Below are 17399 nucleotides of genomic sequence, written 5' to 3'. Positions count from 1 at the left end.
TAAAAAAATAGAATAGTTTACATTGCAATACAAAGGAAATTTGATATCATGAAAAAAAGACAATATACATAACCATGATAACTGAATGCATCAATAATATTTAAAAAATTACATCCACAATGCAATTTATCAGACCAAAACCTATTTTATCACCCCCCCCCCCTTCTCTCTTTTCTCTCTCTCTCTCTCTCCCCTCTGTGCAGCATTCATGAGAGAAGCGAACAGCCATGGACTAAACATTCATTTATTTGTCTATCGAATTTCAAGTATGTCAGTCAGATTGGCGAATTCTTATCGGTAATTCATTGTATATAAAGTCCTACAGTAAAGTTCGTTTGCAATTGTTGGTTCATGGTCTATATATATCACATCCATTCCTAAAAAGAAAACAAAGATAAAGTCATCACGAACTATTAAAAATTGAAATTTATGCATTTTATACCCGAAAAACGCGTAAAAGGGATGTCTTTTTCACGATAGGGCACGTACGTTACGTACGTAACGTGATAAGGGTGTCAAAAACACTAAAATAATTTTTTTTTAAAGGGTATCTATTTCGCTAGGAAAATTACGTGTTTAGGGTCGAATTTGCGGGGATGATAAAACAAAATGTTTTATAAAGGATGTCCTTTTTGCCCCAACACTTCGTGTTTAGAGTCCGATTTGCGCGAGGTGTAGAAGCTGGGGTCGTACTAAACCAAATAAGGTAAAGCCGACGACCGAAGGACCCGTAACAATAAAACATTCCTGTACTTGCCTAGGGGTTCATTTCAGGGAATATTTGCCAAGAGTATCGTTTTGTTTCCAATACTTGTTAAAGGTAGGGTTTCACACGCCAATACTTGTTAAGGGGTGCATTTTCAGAATATGGAAATTCGTGTTTAGGGTGCTTTTCGAGACCCCATGGTCGCGCATGGTATCCACTCGTGAATGGAAGTGGCCCCCCGGGATTTTATAAGTTACTTCTGGGACAGTTGCCTGTCAGTTGTGACGTCACAAATCCAGAACTCTCTGTTCCCCAATTAAACTTAATTTCACTCATATTTTTATTATTTTCCTACTATTTTTACAACAAACTTTTCTCCAGGGTGTACTTCTCCTTCAAATCCAAAACGAAATGCCGAAAAAGTGAAGCACGACTCCAATCGCGAGGGGGAATTTTTGAGATATATATGCAGAGTCCAGGGGAGCGTTTCATCAATATTTTCATCCGACAAGTTGTCAGATCTGACATCTTTCCATGATTTTGATTGGCTGAGAGGCACTGTTCCTATGGTAACTGTCGGATAAAACGGGACTTGTCGGATAAAACGTCCGACAAGTCCTTTCATGAAACGGCTCCCCAGGTGGTCCCCCCCCCCATTGGCGGAGCAAAAAAAATGGACAAGAAAGAACAAAAAAAGAAGAAATATAAGAGGAGTGAGACGAGTGAATAGAATAAGGTGAGGGGAAGACTTGGAAAATAAAAGAAAAATCTTTCATGCCACTATATAAAACTTTCGATCGCGCTTTAAAATTCGCGCTCGCATTGCATGTTCGATGAGATACATAAATTGCTCAATAGGCTGATATAAAATATCAAGTTTTGAAATGAATATACAAACCATATTTAAGCTAGGACAAGATTCAAGATTTAAGATTATTTTATTGGTCAATGGATACGCATACGAAGAAATCAGGGGCCCGTTGCATAAAACATTTTACCTGAAAAAACTCAGGTTGTTTATACCGGAGTTTTTGCTGTGTGTTAAAGTCAATGGCAGAAATCAGACTAACCTTAGTTTTCAGTTTTTACCAGTTTTTTTCTCAGGAAAAAAGTTTTATGCAACAGGCCGGTTTCCAGTGGCTTTACCAATACACAAAGATAAAAAGTACAATATACATCGTAAATGATTCACATGAACAATTAATATACATGTAAATTATTAATAACTGTTTGAAATTACTTGAATACCCCTAAAATCCACAATGCATGTGGATAATGATGAAAGGTATATCATCCCCTAATCCTATACGGTATACATTCGGAATATGTTCATCATTAAATTTCAAACATAATGTATTGTGAACGCAGAAATAAAAATAAAACAAACTAAGTCTTTTATCTTTTATATATAGAAGGCAAAATAATAAACATTTCATAATGCGTTCTTCAGGGGCCTCGGAGCGAAGTTGAAAGTTTTTTTTTTGGGGGGGGGGGCACAGGGAAAAGGGGCAGGGTTAATGTCTTTGAAAAAATAACAATATTAGCATTTCTTATACCATACTTTAAACGACAGAACGCATTACTGAAATGTATAGCATGTGGGATCGGTAGCAGCGAATTTTATTTTTGTGGGGCCGAGGGGGGGGGGCAAAAAAAAAAGTATGATACGAAAATGGCCGGCACAGCTATATAGCTGCATAAGAAGGCAAAGGTACACTCGAGATCGTGAACTCATAAAACGGAACCTCTTAAGATGAATGGGGCACTGAACATGTTTTTAAATGGTCATTCTTACTTCGATAAAAAGAGCACCTTACAGTGCTTTAAACAGTGAGGGCACTATTCCCCCCCCCACGACGCCGCGCCCCTGGAGTCTCACTAATCTGTTTTGAACAAAGGAGTACGTCCCGAGGAGTGTAAAACTAAAAGCTGATTGAAACGACGACTGAATATCCGCGCTGCTACATGCTTAAATTATGAAAATATGAACATCATTTTAATTTACCAGTAGTAGGCCACTAGGCCTATACATCAGGTAAAACGTGTCAATTTAATTTTACGTTATACTCCTGGTAAACAAGCCTACAAATTTAATGAATGGGCGGGGCTTCGATGTACATCGTTTCCTAGCGATTGGCGAAGCTGATTTTCTAGCTAGCGCACCTGTTGTGTGTGAGGTATAATTGCCTGCCCGATAGAGCGAGGCATAATTACAAACATAATTGTACACGACTCTGTCTCGTAAGTAATTACTCTCTTATTTTTAATTAATTAATCTTGCGTGATAATGAACATGTGAATGATTATGTATGTATAATTGGTTTGTGACTTTGGTTGTTCGTTTGTCGGTTATTGGTTCATTGACACGAATTTTGACTCGTAATACTACTCTCCATGCTCTCGTTCTCGTTTGAATATGTTTTTGATTTAGGCTAAAATAAAATAGTCGCTCACACTTGCATTACGTTATGGCTATGACTATGAGAAAGTAGTAGTATCCCGGACTAGTATTAACATACAAATATAAAATGGCCATAATACCCGTGGTCTAATGACGGTAATAGGTCCATGAATTTACGAAATCATTTAATCTGCTAATAAAACTTGAACAACTGTATTTTTCCAGTAGATACGGTATAAGGCCTTTAAATAATGGAATATCATGCAATACCAATGAGATTTAAGAAGGAAAAGTTGGATACATACCAAAATATGGCTTTATTCCGTCAAAAATTTGAGTGTGTGTAATTCCCAATGGCATCGGTTTATTTAGTCTGAAAAATAAATACCCAATACTCTTGGAGAGTACCGTAGACTAGTCGTAATATCGGTTGATAACCGTTATGAAACCCATGGCTTTCAACAATTCCTGCTAGCTCAGTGAGTAAGGCGACAGACAGAAGATGCCTAGATCAGTAGCGAGAGGTTCGAATCCAAGCTCCAACCGGAAGTAAGAAGAAAAAAAAAGAAGAAAAAGAGAATGAAAGAAGGGGTTTTGGAGAAGTATTTTTTTAATTAGTGGAGGGGACATATGGAAGTCTTTCCTAAATCCATCCCACCGCTGCCACCTCCATAATGGTGTAGACTGGAGGGACAGTAGCTAAAGCCAAATATTCTACACCCCCCCCAAAAAAAAAAGGATAGCAAAGGGAGAAGAAATCTGTTTATTTTCTGAATATTGTGTTAAATCTATCACAAAATTAGAATTGTGTTTATAAATATAGTCACATGTTTTGCTGTTTTTTGTCTCACCTGCGAAGCAAAGTGAGACTATAGGCGCCGCTTTTCCGACGGCGGCGGCGGCGGCGGCGTCAACATCAAATCTTAACCTGAGGTTAAGTTTTTGAAATGACGTCATAACTTAGAAAGTATATGGACCTAGTTCATGAAACTTGGCCATAAGGTTAATCAAGTATTACTGAACATTCTTTTAGAGTTTCATGTCACATGACCAAGGTCAAAGGTCATTTAGGGTCAATGAACTTGGACCATGTTGGAGGAATCAACATCGAAATCTTAACCTGTGGTTAAGTTTTTGAAATGTCATCATAACTTAGAAAATATATGGACCTAGTTCATGAAACTTGGACATAAGGTTAATCAAGTATCACTGAACATCCTGCATGAGTTTCACGTCACATGACCAAGGTCAAAGGTCATTTAGGGTCAAGGAACTTTGGCCGAATTGGCGATATCTGTTGAATTCCCATCATAACTTTGAAAGTTTATGGATCTGATTCATGAAACTTGGACATAATAGTAATCAAGCATCACTGAAAATTTTGTGCAAGTTTCAGGTCTCATGATTAAGGTCAAAGGTCATTTAGGGTCAATGAACTTTGGCCGAATCGGGGGTATCTGTTGAATTACCATCATACTTTGAAAGTTTATTGGTCTAGTTCATTAAACTTAGACATTAGAGTAATCAAGTATCACTGAACATCCTGTGCACATTTCAGGTCACATGACCAAGGTCAAAGGTCAATGAACTTTGGCCGAATTGGGTGTATCTGTTGAATTACCATCATAACTTTGAAAGTTTATGGATCTGATTCATGAAACTTGTACATAAGAGTAATCAAGTATCACTGAACATCCTGTTCGAGTTTCAGGTCACATGATCAAGGTCAAAGGTCATGTAAGGTCAATGAACTTTGGCCATGTTGGGGTTTTTTGTTGAATAACCATCATATCTCTAAGTTTATTGGTCTAGTTCATAAAAAGTGGACATAAGAGGAACCATGTATCACTGAACATCTTGTGCGAGTTAGAGTAGTATTCAAAGTCAGCACTGCTGCTATATTGAACCGCGTGATGCAGGTGAGACGGCCAGAGGCATTCCACTTGTCTTTGCTTGTTCACTACTTTTCCCCATTTGCTATATGCACCAACGTTCCCCCCTCCCCCCCCCAAAAAAAAAAAAAAATGACTCGCTATTCCTCTGGCCATCTCTGTGCATGTCAATAGGACTTTAAAGGGAAGTTCACCCTGACAAATAGTTTATTGTAAAATAGCACATAAAATATTGCCAAAGGTATGAGAAAAACCCATCACAGAATAAAAAAGTTATTATAATTTTGAATATTTGATTTGTGACCTCATATGCAAGCAGCTTTCCGACATATCATATGGTAAAAAGTAAATGAAATGTCATCTTCTCAGAAAGAAATGTTTTATACTGCATCTTCAGTATATCAAGAGACAAATTATGTCACATCAGTTCCTGAAAAAAGATAAGAATAAGTCATCACAAACCATTAAAATATGGAAATATATGTGTTTTATATTACCCAACATAATGTGTGGGGCAGGTGCTTGTTTACGATGTCACATATAACTTCAATGGATTTTCCTCAAAGCTTCACCAATATTTCTATTTTCTGCTCTTTTTACAACAAACTATTCAGGGTGAACTTCCCATTTAACTTATTACCTCTAGTTCTGATAGTGTTACCTGATCCACAATGAACAGTATTGATTTTTTCATTTACAAATGTAAACTATTTCATTTTTATTTCATGCTGCTAGATATCTTGAAAGAGCTGCAGATGTGGAGGTCATCGATTTGAAAGCAGGGTTTAGTTGTTCATGAGAACCTCGGGCATATTCAACCCCTAAAATGTCTTCAGATAAACAGGATATAGCTCGCTCCAAGGCAGCCAAGCTCTTGAAACGCCATGGCAGTGCATCCTCTCTCATGAGTGGTAGTGATTTTGGCACCAGGTTCAAACCCGCTGGGTAGGTATTTTCAGAAATTTACAGAAATTTATAGGAAGGAAAGTTTCTCAATTTTTCCACATATTTAATTCCAGTACATTCATAACAAATTTATGATAGACGTTAGATATGCCAATTAAATTGGTAAAAAATCTTCCATGTAAACAATGCACCGGTGTGCATATGGAGCTCGCATACAGCCACGTGTGCTACGGCGAAAAAAATAACGAATGGATCTGGAGTAAGCACGGGCAATCTTGCCAGTCAGCAAGAAAAAAAATCAATAATTGGGTAAGTAACCCATCGTAAGCACACATATCTCACAAATCTAAGTCAGCAAATGTTATTTATATAGTGTGAAGTACATACATGATATGAACAATCGTAGATAGGGTTTCGTGTTATATAACTTTCAACCATTATAAAACACATTACAAAGTTTCCCTATAGCTCTTGCATTGTTTTCTGTGCACAGTGGGGTGCACAGCCAGTGACCAAATGCATGATGTGACCCCGGGGGCCACTTACATTGGCGATTGGATACCATGCGCGACCAAAAAAACACGTAAAAAGGATGTCTTTTTCACGATAGGGCACGTTACGTACGTAACGTGATAAGGGTGTCAAAAACACAAAATAATGAAAAAAGGGTATCTATTTCGCTAGGAAAATTACGTGTTTAGGGTCGAATATGCGGGGATGATAAAACAAAATTAAAATGTTTTATAAAGGATGTCCTTTTTGCCCCCAAACTTCGTGTTTAGAGTCCGATTTGCACGAGGTGTAGAAGGTGGGGTCGTACTAAACCAAATAAGGTAAAGCCGACGACCGAAGGACCCGTAACAATAAAACATTCCTGTACTTGTTTAGGGGTTCATTTCAGGGAATATTACCAATAAGAGTATCGTTTTGTTTCCAATACTTGTTAAGGGTAGGGTTTCACACGCCAATACTTGTTAAGGGGTGCATTTTCAGAAAATGGAAATTACGTGTTTAGGGTGCTTTTCGAGACCCCATGGTCGCGCATGGTATCCACTCGTGAATGGAAGTGGCCCCCCCGGGATGTGACATCACACGAATTGGCCCATTTTCCATGCAGAGTTTTCACGCTCATGGAAGTGGCTATTTGGGGGGCATTTCAATTGAGGATATTAAGAAGCCAGAGGATTTTGTGATTTAATAATAATAATTATACTTGCTTATATAGCGCTTAATACTTACTTTGTCAGAAGTCTCTAAGCGCTCTACAGTATATGCAGCATAATTATCCTGGCTTTAGCAGTGTAGCTGTTACGCGCGCTGCGTTTCAAGGAATAAATTCCTGCCAGGTACCCATTTACCTCACCTGGGTTCAGTGCAGCACATTGTGGATCAATTTCTTGCTGAAGGAAATTACGCCATGGTTGGGATTCGAACCCACGACCCTCTGTTTCAGAGTCCGGAGACTAATCCACTGGGCCACAACGCTCCAGTCTATAGGCAGGTTATAAAATATGTAGGCTTTGCTTGGATACCAAATTTCTGGATATTTATATCAACTTTAAAGTCATACTGAACTTGGTAAAAAACACCTCCTTCCATTTCTACTGATTCTATTTCCTTTGTACATTTTCCCTCAGATCTATCAGTACAGTATCATTCATTGATGAGCCTCACGATGGCTCCAGGCATGGACCAGTAAAACTAGAGCCTACATACCAACTAGGACCGGTCAAGAAGTTTCCTGTTAGGGCGGTCCAGGGCATGCTCAGAGAGACCTTGGAGGGTTACTTGCAGGATAAGAGATATGAGCCAGAGTGGTGTAAAAAGATGACCAAGACTATTTCAGATGTAAGTTACAATGGAAGGGTCAGTGAATTACTGTATGACATACTGACTTACAGCGAACTATGAACATGATTAAATAGCGATTTTTCCAATTAAACCATTACAGTTTCTGTTGTGTGTGTGTGTGGGTGAGGGAGGAGGGGGGATGGGGGTTTAGCAAGCACCACATACTATAGTGAGCTACCTCGGCTTCAATGCCAAATTCCAAAGTCTGATTAAATGTATTCTTTAACCTTGTGAGCAGCCGATTTAAAAATTTCTCAAACCAAGATGAAACATGTGTACAAGTGCATGTATTAGAACTAATAATCCCTGAAAACAACCATTATTGAGAATGAAAAGCTAAAACTACAAGGCAAACACCGATTTTGTAAATAGGCGTCTTATAGACACCTAAATAGTACACATAAGTGTATGGGATGAAATTAAGATGGTGTTTCCGGTCACTTTATATTTCAATTTTTGAAGCACTAAATAATTATTTTCGAACGCAATTTTTTCTGGGCTTCATTTTTGTAACATATCACAGACACAGGTGACAAGTGTGACCTTCTAGCTCAGATTTTTTAAAAGTCAAACCAATGTTAACCAATCACTTTAATTAAATTTATGATTTTGGGAAAAAATATGTACACTCCTCAAACCTTACAGTGATTTTTTTGTCAGTGTGTGTGTTGGGGGGTGGTGTTTACTGATCGCCACACATATTTGTCTACATGTTCACCAATGTCAAATTCTATGGTCTGTTTTGGGGGAAAACCTAGATACTGTTCCCTGACAGTGATTTTTTTTGTCAGAAAGTTGACCATTTTGCATTTTAGTCCTAATTGATTTTAGGAGCAAAAAAATTTCCAGAAGGAAAGGAGGACCCCTCCTCTTAGACCCGTCCTCCAGGATGTCGATGAATTACATGCATGTGACCTTCCCAAGAAACTCTTGCTACGGGCCTGGCTTTCTATTGTCTACATCAGGGTTTCACAAGCTTTCCCACGATTCCATACTGAAACAATTCCTTTAATTGCTGAAACTCATTACATACAGTTAATGATATGCTATCGTTGCAGTATTGTACAAGAAATACCCTGAATAGTTGTGAAATGATGCCTTCATCATAATAATAGTACCCAATAAATTATCTCCAAGCCTATTTCAATTCTCGCCCCATCATTTATTATATCATAAGTGAATAAACATAACTTAGTGACTTTTTACGGTTAATTACAAGGAAGGAAGGAAGGCATACTGCCCTACTTGTAGATCCCATAACCTGAGTCTGTGTAATGCTCAGGGCCTCTCTATCAATCGTTCTTGCACATCTAATCCATTTCTGATTTGAGTCTGTGTTTGTTGATTACTTCGTTTTATTCAAATAGGACTTGAAAGCCCAAGTGAAGGACCTGATGCTGCCTCGTTACAAGATCATTGTCTTAGTTCACATTGGACAGCTGAAAGACCAGGGATTAAGGGTCAGCAGCCGTTGCCTCTGGGACGCATCCAATGATACATCTGCATCCTTTGAGTTCAGAAATAGCACTCTATTTGCCTCAGCGATGGTTTATGGTGTATACTATGAGTAAGTAACTACGTTATCGGGGTCCACAGAACTGTTTTTTAATATGCATTTATTTAATAAGTGTGGGGGAGGGGTTGAAGCCCTTCTGGGTCTGCTGCTCCTGTGTATTGTGTCAATGCAATTCCCTTTTTTACAGAAAAGTGTGATGTTTGGTTCACTGGCTCGTAGACATGACTTAATCCCTTGAACATAATTACACCTTGTTTTGCCAAGCTTTAATAATGGTCTGAAGGAACAAGAGTTATTCTATGATCAAGACGAAGAACCGGACTCCTCCTTCTCAATATCTCTGCTTCATTTAGAGGACAAGTCCACCCTAAGAAAAACTTGATTTGAATAAAAAGAGAAAAGTTCAACAAGCATAACACTGAAAATTTCATCAAAATTGGATGTAAAATAAGAAAGTTATGACATTTCAAAATTTCACTTATTTTTAACAATATAGTTATATGAATGAGCCAGTTACATCCAAATGAGAGAGTCGATGATGTCACTCACTCACTATTTCTTTTGTTTTTTATTGTTTGAATTATGAAATATTTTGAATTTCCGTCATTGTCATGTGAAATGAAGTTTCATTCCTCCCTGAACAGGTGGACTTCCATTATTTTAACATTTTGTGCTTCAGGCAAGGAGGTCCTAATCGTCAAATTCGTAAAAATTGAAATATTGTATAATTCAAACAATAAAAAACAAAAGAAATAGTGAGTGAGTGACATCATCGACTCTCTCATTTGGATGTAACTGGCTCGTTCATATAACAATTTTGTTAAAAATAAGCGAAATTTTGAAATGTCATAACTTTCTTATTTTACATCCGATTTTGATGAAATTTTCAGCATTGTGCTTGTCTGATTTTTCTCTATTGATTCAAATCAATATTTTTCTGAGGTGGACTTGACCTTTAAAATGTATTTGTATTGAGGGAAGGTCTTGTTGGGTCCATATACTGCTGTAAAACTAGTGCACAATTTCTAAAATGTCTTGAGGAGGGGGCACTCCATGTGGCAGTGGATGTTGTTTAAAGGGGAAGTTCACACTAAAGAAAAGTTTGTAGTAAAAATAGCAGAAAAAATGATAAAAAATATTGCCAAAGGTTTGAGGAAAATCTGTTAAAGAAAGTTATTAGAATTCAAAGTTTTGGATTTATGATGTCATAAACAAGCAGATGCCCCCATATGTTATGTAATATAAAATGCACGAATTTCAAATTTTTTATGGTTCGTGAGGACTGAGCACTGCCATTTACATGGGTAAACATAATACTACATCTGTCATCATAAAAACCTGAACCGGCGATTGGTCTAAGCTCCATCATGTCACTAAAGATAGTTCCAATCACTGTATCAAAATTGGGAAAAATGCCTGGAATAGTACCCTGTCCCTGAGTCATAAATAGTTCAAAAACTATCTGCGGCTTGATGGGCAAGGCTTAGATAAATTGTACACTCAGTTAGCAATCACCTTTATCAAAAACATTTCTCATTCAAAAGCTGGGATTCTTCATTCATATTTTGTGCATTGACATGTCCTATCTGTTGTATTTAATGATAATACTGATGATGGATATAAAAAATATATACAGCAATCTATCAGTGGTTTTTTGAAACTATGGTCCCCTAGCTCAGTGACATGAATGCAACTATTTTCCTTTGGGGCTGTGTGGTTGCATTCCGTCGTCACATCGAAAACCCTAGTTCCAACCACCTCCTCTAACAGCTGTACATAGTTGTTCACTATCAATCACATCATGTTAAACTGGACTAAAAGTGTTTTTGAGTTTCCTATTAATGGCTGTAGCCATGAAGGGGGATGGGTCTATGATTATTCAAGTGACAAGGAAATATGAAAAGCAACAAATTCATCCATATATTTCCCCGATTTTTTTCTCTGAAGTTAAATCAAAAGGACATTATGCCACTACACCCCATTCTCATCAAATTGCCCCAATGCTATTCCTTGGGATATTAGTTATTTAGTACAATGATACTTATTCTTTGATCTGATGTAAAGAACATTAAGCTTATTATTTGGCAGAGTGGCTGAAAATAACATTCAACAAGTAAATTACAGAACTTTGTAAGCCAATAAGAAGTTGAAAATACCAGATGCATTCCTAGATAATAAATCAATGTTTTTTTGTTATTATTTTTATTGGAGTTTTCCTTCCAATAATATTGTTTCACAAAACAGGGTGTAAGAATATTCTTTTAATATTGGAGAAAATGAAATGGATCATTTTCTGAAGAGTGTAAATATAGGTAATAAATAAATAATTGATGTTTTTTCATAATTTAGTGTAAATTGAGTGCATGTAGTGTAATGAAACTTTGCTTCTTGGTGCAAGATATATTTGTTCCTTTTTGGCTTTGGGCTTATCACATTTTATATTCTGTCATTCTGTAAGGAAATCCAAGAGCATATACACAGCTAAAGGATGATATATGTTCTTGGGTGAATAGAATTGACACCATTATCTGAAATCATGTCTCATTTTACAACTTGAATTTTCAACTCTATTTTTCACAACTCTTTTCTTGGGATTTTTCACAACTCTCACGGTACTCTTTCTGTACAGCTCATGTGAGGAATAACAAAATTTTTAAAAGAATTACTCATCAGCAAAGCTCGGGAACATTTTTCTATTCAAAATCAATAGGATATGAGGCACACCTAAGGGGAAGGGGGCAAGGGGAGCAGACTGCCCCCCTCCCCTGACGAGTCAACTCATGCAGGGGACGTACCCCTGCCCCCCTGATGAGTCACAACTGATCTTTTGAACTTGAATCCCTTTTTTTTGTTACAGAATCCTTTATTGTGGTTGAAGATCTTTTTTTTTTTTGCTTGTCAAATATTTTCGGGGAAGAAATATCCTCCAAAAAGTTTGCCCCGCTTTTGGAAAATCCTGGGTACGCCGCTGATGAGGCATCACTGGCGGATCTAGAATTTTGAAACAGAGGGTGCACAAGTAGCAAATTGAGAAATATAATAGAGGGGTGAAGATGATAATTCATTTCCAAAGATATATTTCTACGCCATACAAATATTTAAGAAAAGGAGATATATTTCTATGTACTGTATGTTCAATAAATGATTGAGGATTGTGCATCCTTCATGCACCCTCAGTCTTAAATCTGCCACTGGGCATAAAATGTGTTGCAGATATGGAGGCAATTAATCTGTCGACTCCTGAAATATGCTATTCCCCTATATTATGTACAGGGTTTAGCTGCTTCCAGTAGGCATCAAGTTAATTGCTTTAAAAATGAGTGAAGCAAAGTACCGTGCTCATGGTTGCTCGGGCCAACATGACTTGTGGCGTAATAACAGAATCATTACGACATGAAATAACATGAGTCATGACATCATAATGATGTTCATTGTGAGTTTATCCACACAATTTTGTACCCCCCCTTTTTTTAGACAAAAGGCAAAGTGTACAGCATGCACTTATATATATTAGCATGTAAAGTAGCGTGACTTGTCTCTCCATGTATTTTATGAACACTGAAAAATGTTTGTGAGCTTGGTTGAACCATATCTGAATGATGTTATAATGCTTGTTATAAAGTGTGTGATTTATGAAAACTAATTTATGGAATGTGATATTTTGATAATTTAAGACTTTCATGCTTTGTGAATTCAATACTGTATAATCTTTATGTGTGTAGATTTAAAAGATTCATTGGACATTTTCTACAATCATCCTTTTTTGTATGTAAATGGTACAACTATGTGTAGATCAGAACAAATCATGTTAGCTTTAAATATGTGATACTGAAGTATTCCTGAGTATATCTGTGATTTTTTTAATGCACTCTTGTGCACTGTTTCATAAAACCTGAAATGGCAACATTTCATGGACTGAGAGCATTTTTTCAAAGATTTCTTGCAAATTCCACTGACATTATTCATGACCTATAGCATGTTCCAAGGTGAATGTAGTCATGGGATTGCTTTCACAAACCATCCATTTTTCTGCCAGAAACCTGTATAACAACATCATTATTTCTGTTTTGATTTAAACTCAAACAATATCATCCTTTTGCAAATACATTCTTTTAAGTTGAAGTTAAATTTATCAGAATAAAAATAAAGTATGGATGATGGAAAAGGTCATGGCCCTGCATGGGAAGCTGGGGTGCTATGAGAGCTGATTGAATCCCCCAAGATTTACCTCGGGGTGCTGCATATGTTTTACACCATAGGCAGCACCCCCTGAAAATGTGGTATAGGTAAGCTTACACTGCAAAAACTCTGGTGTTGATTTAACACCAGCCCATAATCTATATGTCAACACCAGAGAAGTGTTAAACAACACCAGTTTCGTTTTGGTCTAACCATGGAGCTTCTGTTAATAGCTCTATGGTCTAACACCAGATAGGTGTTTATACAACACCAATTAGTATCAAAACAGCATTGGTTTGATTCCAAACTGGTGTTGTTTCAATACTTCATCTCTGGTGTGGACATATATAGATTCAGGGCTGGTGTTAAATCAACACCAGAGTTTTTGCAGTGTAAAGAGCAGAAATAAAACCAAAATTACATTCATTACATAGAGAACCCTCTCTTTTTTTGGGGGGGGGGGGGGGCTTGTCAAATTTAAGCCAGCAACCCCTGTTTAAAAATCATTCCCAGGGTCTTGGAAAAGTTGCTGTAATAATATGAACACTTGTAACAAGGGTTAATTTTCAGATTGAAACTCTTATAAATGTATGTGGAGGTACAATTTCATGAGACTTGCATAAATATGCAAATTCTAAATAACTGGTACAAGTAGTTAGCTCTTGACTTCAGATTATGAGGCACATATTGTTTGTGTCAGTGAATTAGATGATGTAATTATATCAGAGGTCTTTCAAAGTTTATGACAACTTGTCTTAAGAGATTGAGGAGTGTGCAGATTTTTTATCATTTTATGGAATATATCTCACTCGTAAACATTGTGTACTTTAATTTAGACATATGTAATAATGGTTTCCACAATTCATAGTGCATACATTTAGCATTGGCAATTCCAATCCTATTCTATGATTTCATTGACTGAAATTTAAGATTTATTCAGATATAGTTAACAAGTATAGTGCATTACTAAGGATACTGAAAAGAATGATTGAATACTGAAAGTAAACATAAAATCAATTTATGTTAATATGTCAGCATGCTTTCTCACAGTTATTGATTTTTGTGTAGAAAATACAATAGTTTGTTAAAAATTGACTTACTTATATTTCTGTTTGGCATCATCATAACAATATGAGCAATAATGTACATGTATTTCATATTTACAATTACTTCCAAAATACTATATATATATATATATATATATAGAAAACATAGTTATATGGTAATTGCTTATGTCCCACATGTTCCTTGAAGCATAGTCACTGATCATCTGATGATGTCCAGTGAGGAAAAAAAAGACCATCACAGACCATCGTGTGGGAATGTAATGATCCTATCTGACAGACTGTCAAATGGTATTTAATATTATATCATGTTGATATAATTAGCATCAATACTTTAAGTATTTAGAACAAATTCATGATATAGAACATCTTTGTGTCAAATATCCTAGTTAGTAGTGAATAGATTTATATGTAATAGACTATTTTTCCACCGAAACGTATTCATACTGCAGATGATATTTTCAAAGTCTATGAATATTTATGAATGAAAAAAAATACTTGTACTGGCTGTCCATTTCCCGTCCAGTTGAATTAAATTCTGTTGTCCGTCCAGTTTGCAGTTCGTACAATTTTCCTTTATTTGTGTGACACATGCATCATTTAGGTATGGATACATAATATGGGGACGTGGTTGGTTGAAGCCATGAAAAGAAAAATCTACTCGGATGCCACAAGTATGAATAAGAGGATGCGGGAGGGGTTGGAGTCATGGTGTAAAATAGCTTTCATCTTGCTGGGTCAGATATGTTTAGAGAGATGAAGAGATGAGGGGGGGATGAGAGGGAATGGGGAGGGGGAGAGGGATGGGGAGGGGTGAGCAAGAGAGAGAGAGAGAGATGTGGAAGAAAGGTAGTGAGGTGGATGAGAGAAATATTTTGTTTTTTATATGTTTTTATTGATAAATCGACATACAAATCATTTACATCAAATTCCTCTATAAAAGTTACATAAAAAAATAAAGATAAATCAAAATATATACAAAAGAATGGAGTGATCGGGAAAATAAAGAAAAAAAGCAACAAGGAGAAAGCGGAGACATGACTTGTATATCATTGCATTAAAACGATATCATACTTTTACATGAGCAAGAACCCCTAAAATGGAAACCAATCAGCAACAAATTTTGGCAAAGTTATTTTGAAAAATAATAGAAAGAAAGACCATGATGGAAAGCATTAAAACAAAACCTACTCAGGCTGGAAAGGGCAGAAAAGAGGGAGGAGACGACCAGCCGCCCCCTAACTCTCTCACACGTCCCCCCCCCCCCTACTCGCCTTTTATTATTTATCTTTCATAACTGAGCATCTCTAAGACTTCCACTAACAGATTTGTTTTCAATCAATCACAGTCGTAATCAAGCATTTGGGTAGAAATTGTGAATTACTGACAAATCGGGTAATTTAAAGTTCTGTGTTGCTGCAGATATTGTTGTTATATGCTGCTGTCACATTCTCCGTATACGGCGAGTCGAAAACAGCCGGTTTTCTGATTTTATTGAAAGGTCAAGTCCACCTCAGAAAAATGTTCAATTTGAATCAATAGAGGAAAATCAGACAAGCATAATGCTGGAAATTTCATCAAAATCGGATGTAAAATAAGAAAGTTATGACATTTCAAAGTTTCTCTTATTTTCAACAAAATAGTTATATGAACGTGCCAGTTACATCCAAATGAGAGAGAGTCGATGATGTCACTCACTCACAATTTCTTTTGTTTTTTATTGTTTGAATTATACAATATTTCAATTTTTACGAATTTGACGATTAGGACCTCCTTGCCTGAAGCACAAAATGTTAAAAGAATGGAATCCCACGTGTTCAGGGAGGAATGAAATTTCTTTTCACACGACAATGATGAGAAAATCAAAATATTTCATATTTCATATAATAAAATACAAAAGAAAAAGTGAGTGAATGATGTCATCAACTCTCTCATTTGGATGTAACTGGCTCGTTCATATAACTATTTTGTTGGAAATAAGCGAAACTTTAAAATGCCATAACTTTATTATTCTACATCCGATTTTGATGAAATTTTCAGTGTTATGCTTGTTGAATTTTTCTCTTTTCATTCAAATCAAGTTTTTGTTGGGTTGGACTTGTCCTTTAAACAACCCATATGTAGCAGGTACCAAAAAAGTTAAAATGGCTGTTTTCGACTCGCCGTACGGCGTCCGTAGGGGAAATGTGACTGCAGCATATATTAGATTGCCTTTTCTTGTCCCGACACCTAATCTGATTGACAAATAATGACAAGAATTACATTATTTATTGTTCAACATCTTTAGTGAGATCAGTACCAGGAGAAGCTTCATTTAAAATTTGGTGATGTGCTGAAGTAAGAATTGACATAACACCAGAAGCCTGGAGGGGGGGGGGGGCGTCAAATATATTGCTGTACACACTCGTGACCAAGTAATTTCCAAACACCCCTAAACGAGTTTTTCGCGGGAAAAAACATCTTGAAATAATAATTATTGTTTCAAGGGAAGAGAATAAGAAGACTTGAATTCCATCCTGGCGAGAAAGCGTAGTGAGCTATATTACCGTCTTTTCTTCATTTTTCCCCTTTCCTCTCTTTTCCCTAAGTTTATTCCCCTACGTTTCATCTTTGAAGACAAGTGTCTTGCTTCCTTTGTGCTCTTCTTTCACCTTTCAATTTTCCTTTTTTTCTTTTTCTTTCCTTTCCATTTTCTTATCCTTTGTTTTCTTTTCTCGCTCCATTTTCTTTCATTTCATTATGCTCTCTTTTCCCCTTTCCCTTGCTTTCTCCCTCCTTTTTCTTCTTTCCTTTTTATGAATTTTAAAACTGTTTTCTTTTCTCCCTTTATTTCTTTCTTTCTTTTATTCTTACTTTCTTTCCCTCCCCTCCCCCCCCCCCCTCC

The 17399-nt window shown here is 36.6% G+C and overlaps 1 protein-coding gene across 1 annotated transcript; it reads left to right on the top strand.

The window, feature by feature from the left end:
* Nucleotides 1-2843: 2843 nt before the first annotated feature.
* LOC121423961 (dynein light chain Tctex-type 5-B-like) lies at nucleotides 2844-9623 on the top strand. The gene is made up of 4 exons (XM_041619512.1): nucleotides 2844-2947; nucleotides 5735-5944; nucleotides 7543-7753; nucleotides 9124-9623. Exons 2-4 carry the CDS (start codon nucleotides 5826-5828, stop codon nucleotides 9325-9327), a joined length of 534 nt encoding a protein of 177 aa, XP_041475446.1. The 5' UTR covers nucleotides 2844-2947; nucleotides 5735-5825; the 3' UTR covers nucleotides 9328-9623.
* The last annotated feature ends 7776 nt before the right edge of the window (nucleotides 9624-17399 follow it).

The sequence above is a fragment of the Lytechinus variegatus genome, chromosome 11, assembly GCF_018143015.1.
Source record: "Lytechinus variegatus isolate NC3 chromosome 11, Lvar_3.0, whole genome shotgun sequence".
Taxonomy (NCBI): domain Eukaryota; kingdom Metazoa; phylum Echinodermata; class Echinoidea; order Temnopleuroida; family Toxopneustidae; genus Lytechinus; species Lytechinus variegatus.
The sequence above is the reverse complement of the archived record's forward strand: the minus strand, read 5'-3'. Positions and strand labels throughout refer to the sequence as shown.

Excerpts from the sequence above, each read along its gene's own strand:
- LOC121423961 (XM_041619512.1), top strand. The coding sequence starts at position 5,826 with ATGTCTTCAGATAAACAGGATATAGCTCGCTCCAAGGCAGCCAAGCTC. Across the intron at positions 5,945-7,542 it reads ACCAGGTTCAAACCCGCTGG|ATCTATCAGTACAGTATCAT; the intron begins GTAGGTATTTTC and ends ATTTTCCCTCAG. Across the intron at positions 7,754-9,123 it reads TGACCAAGACTATTTCAGAT|GACTTGAAAGCCCAAGTGAA; the intron begins GTAAGTTACAAT and ends TTATTCAAATAG.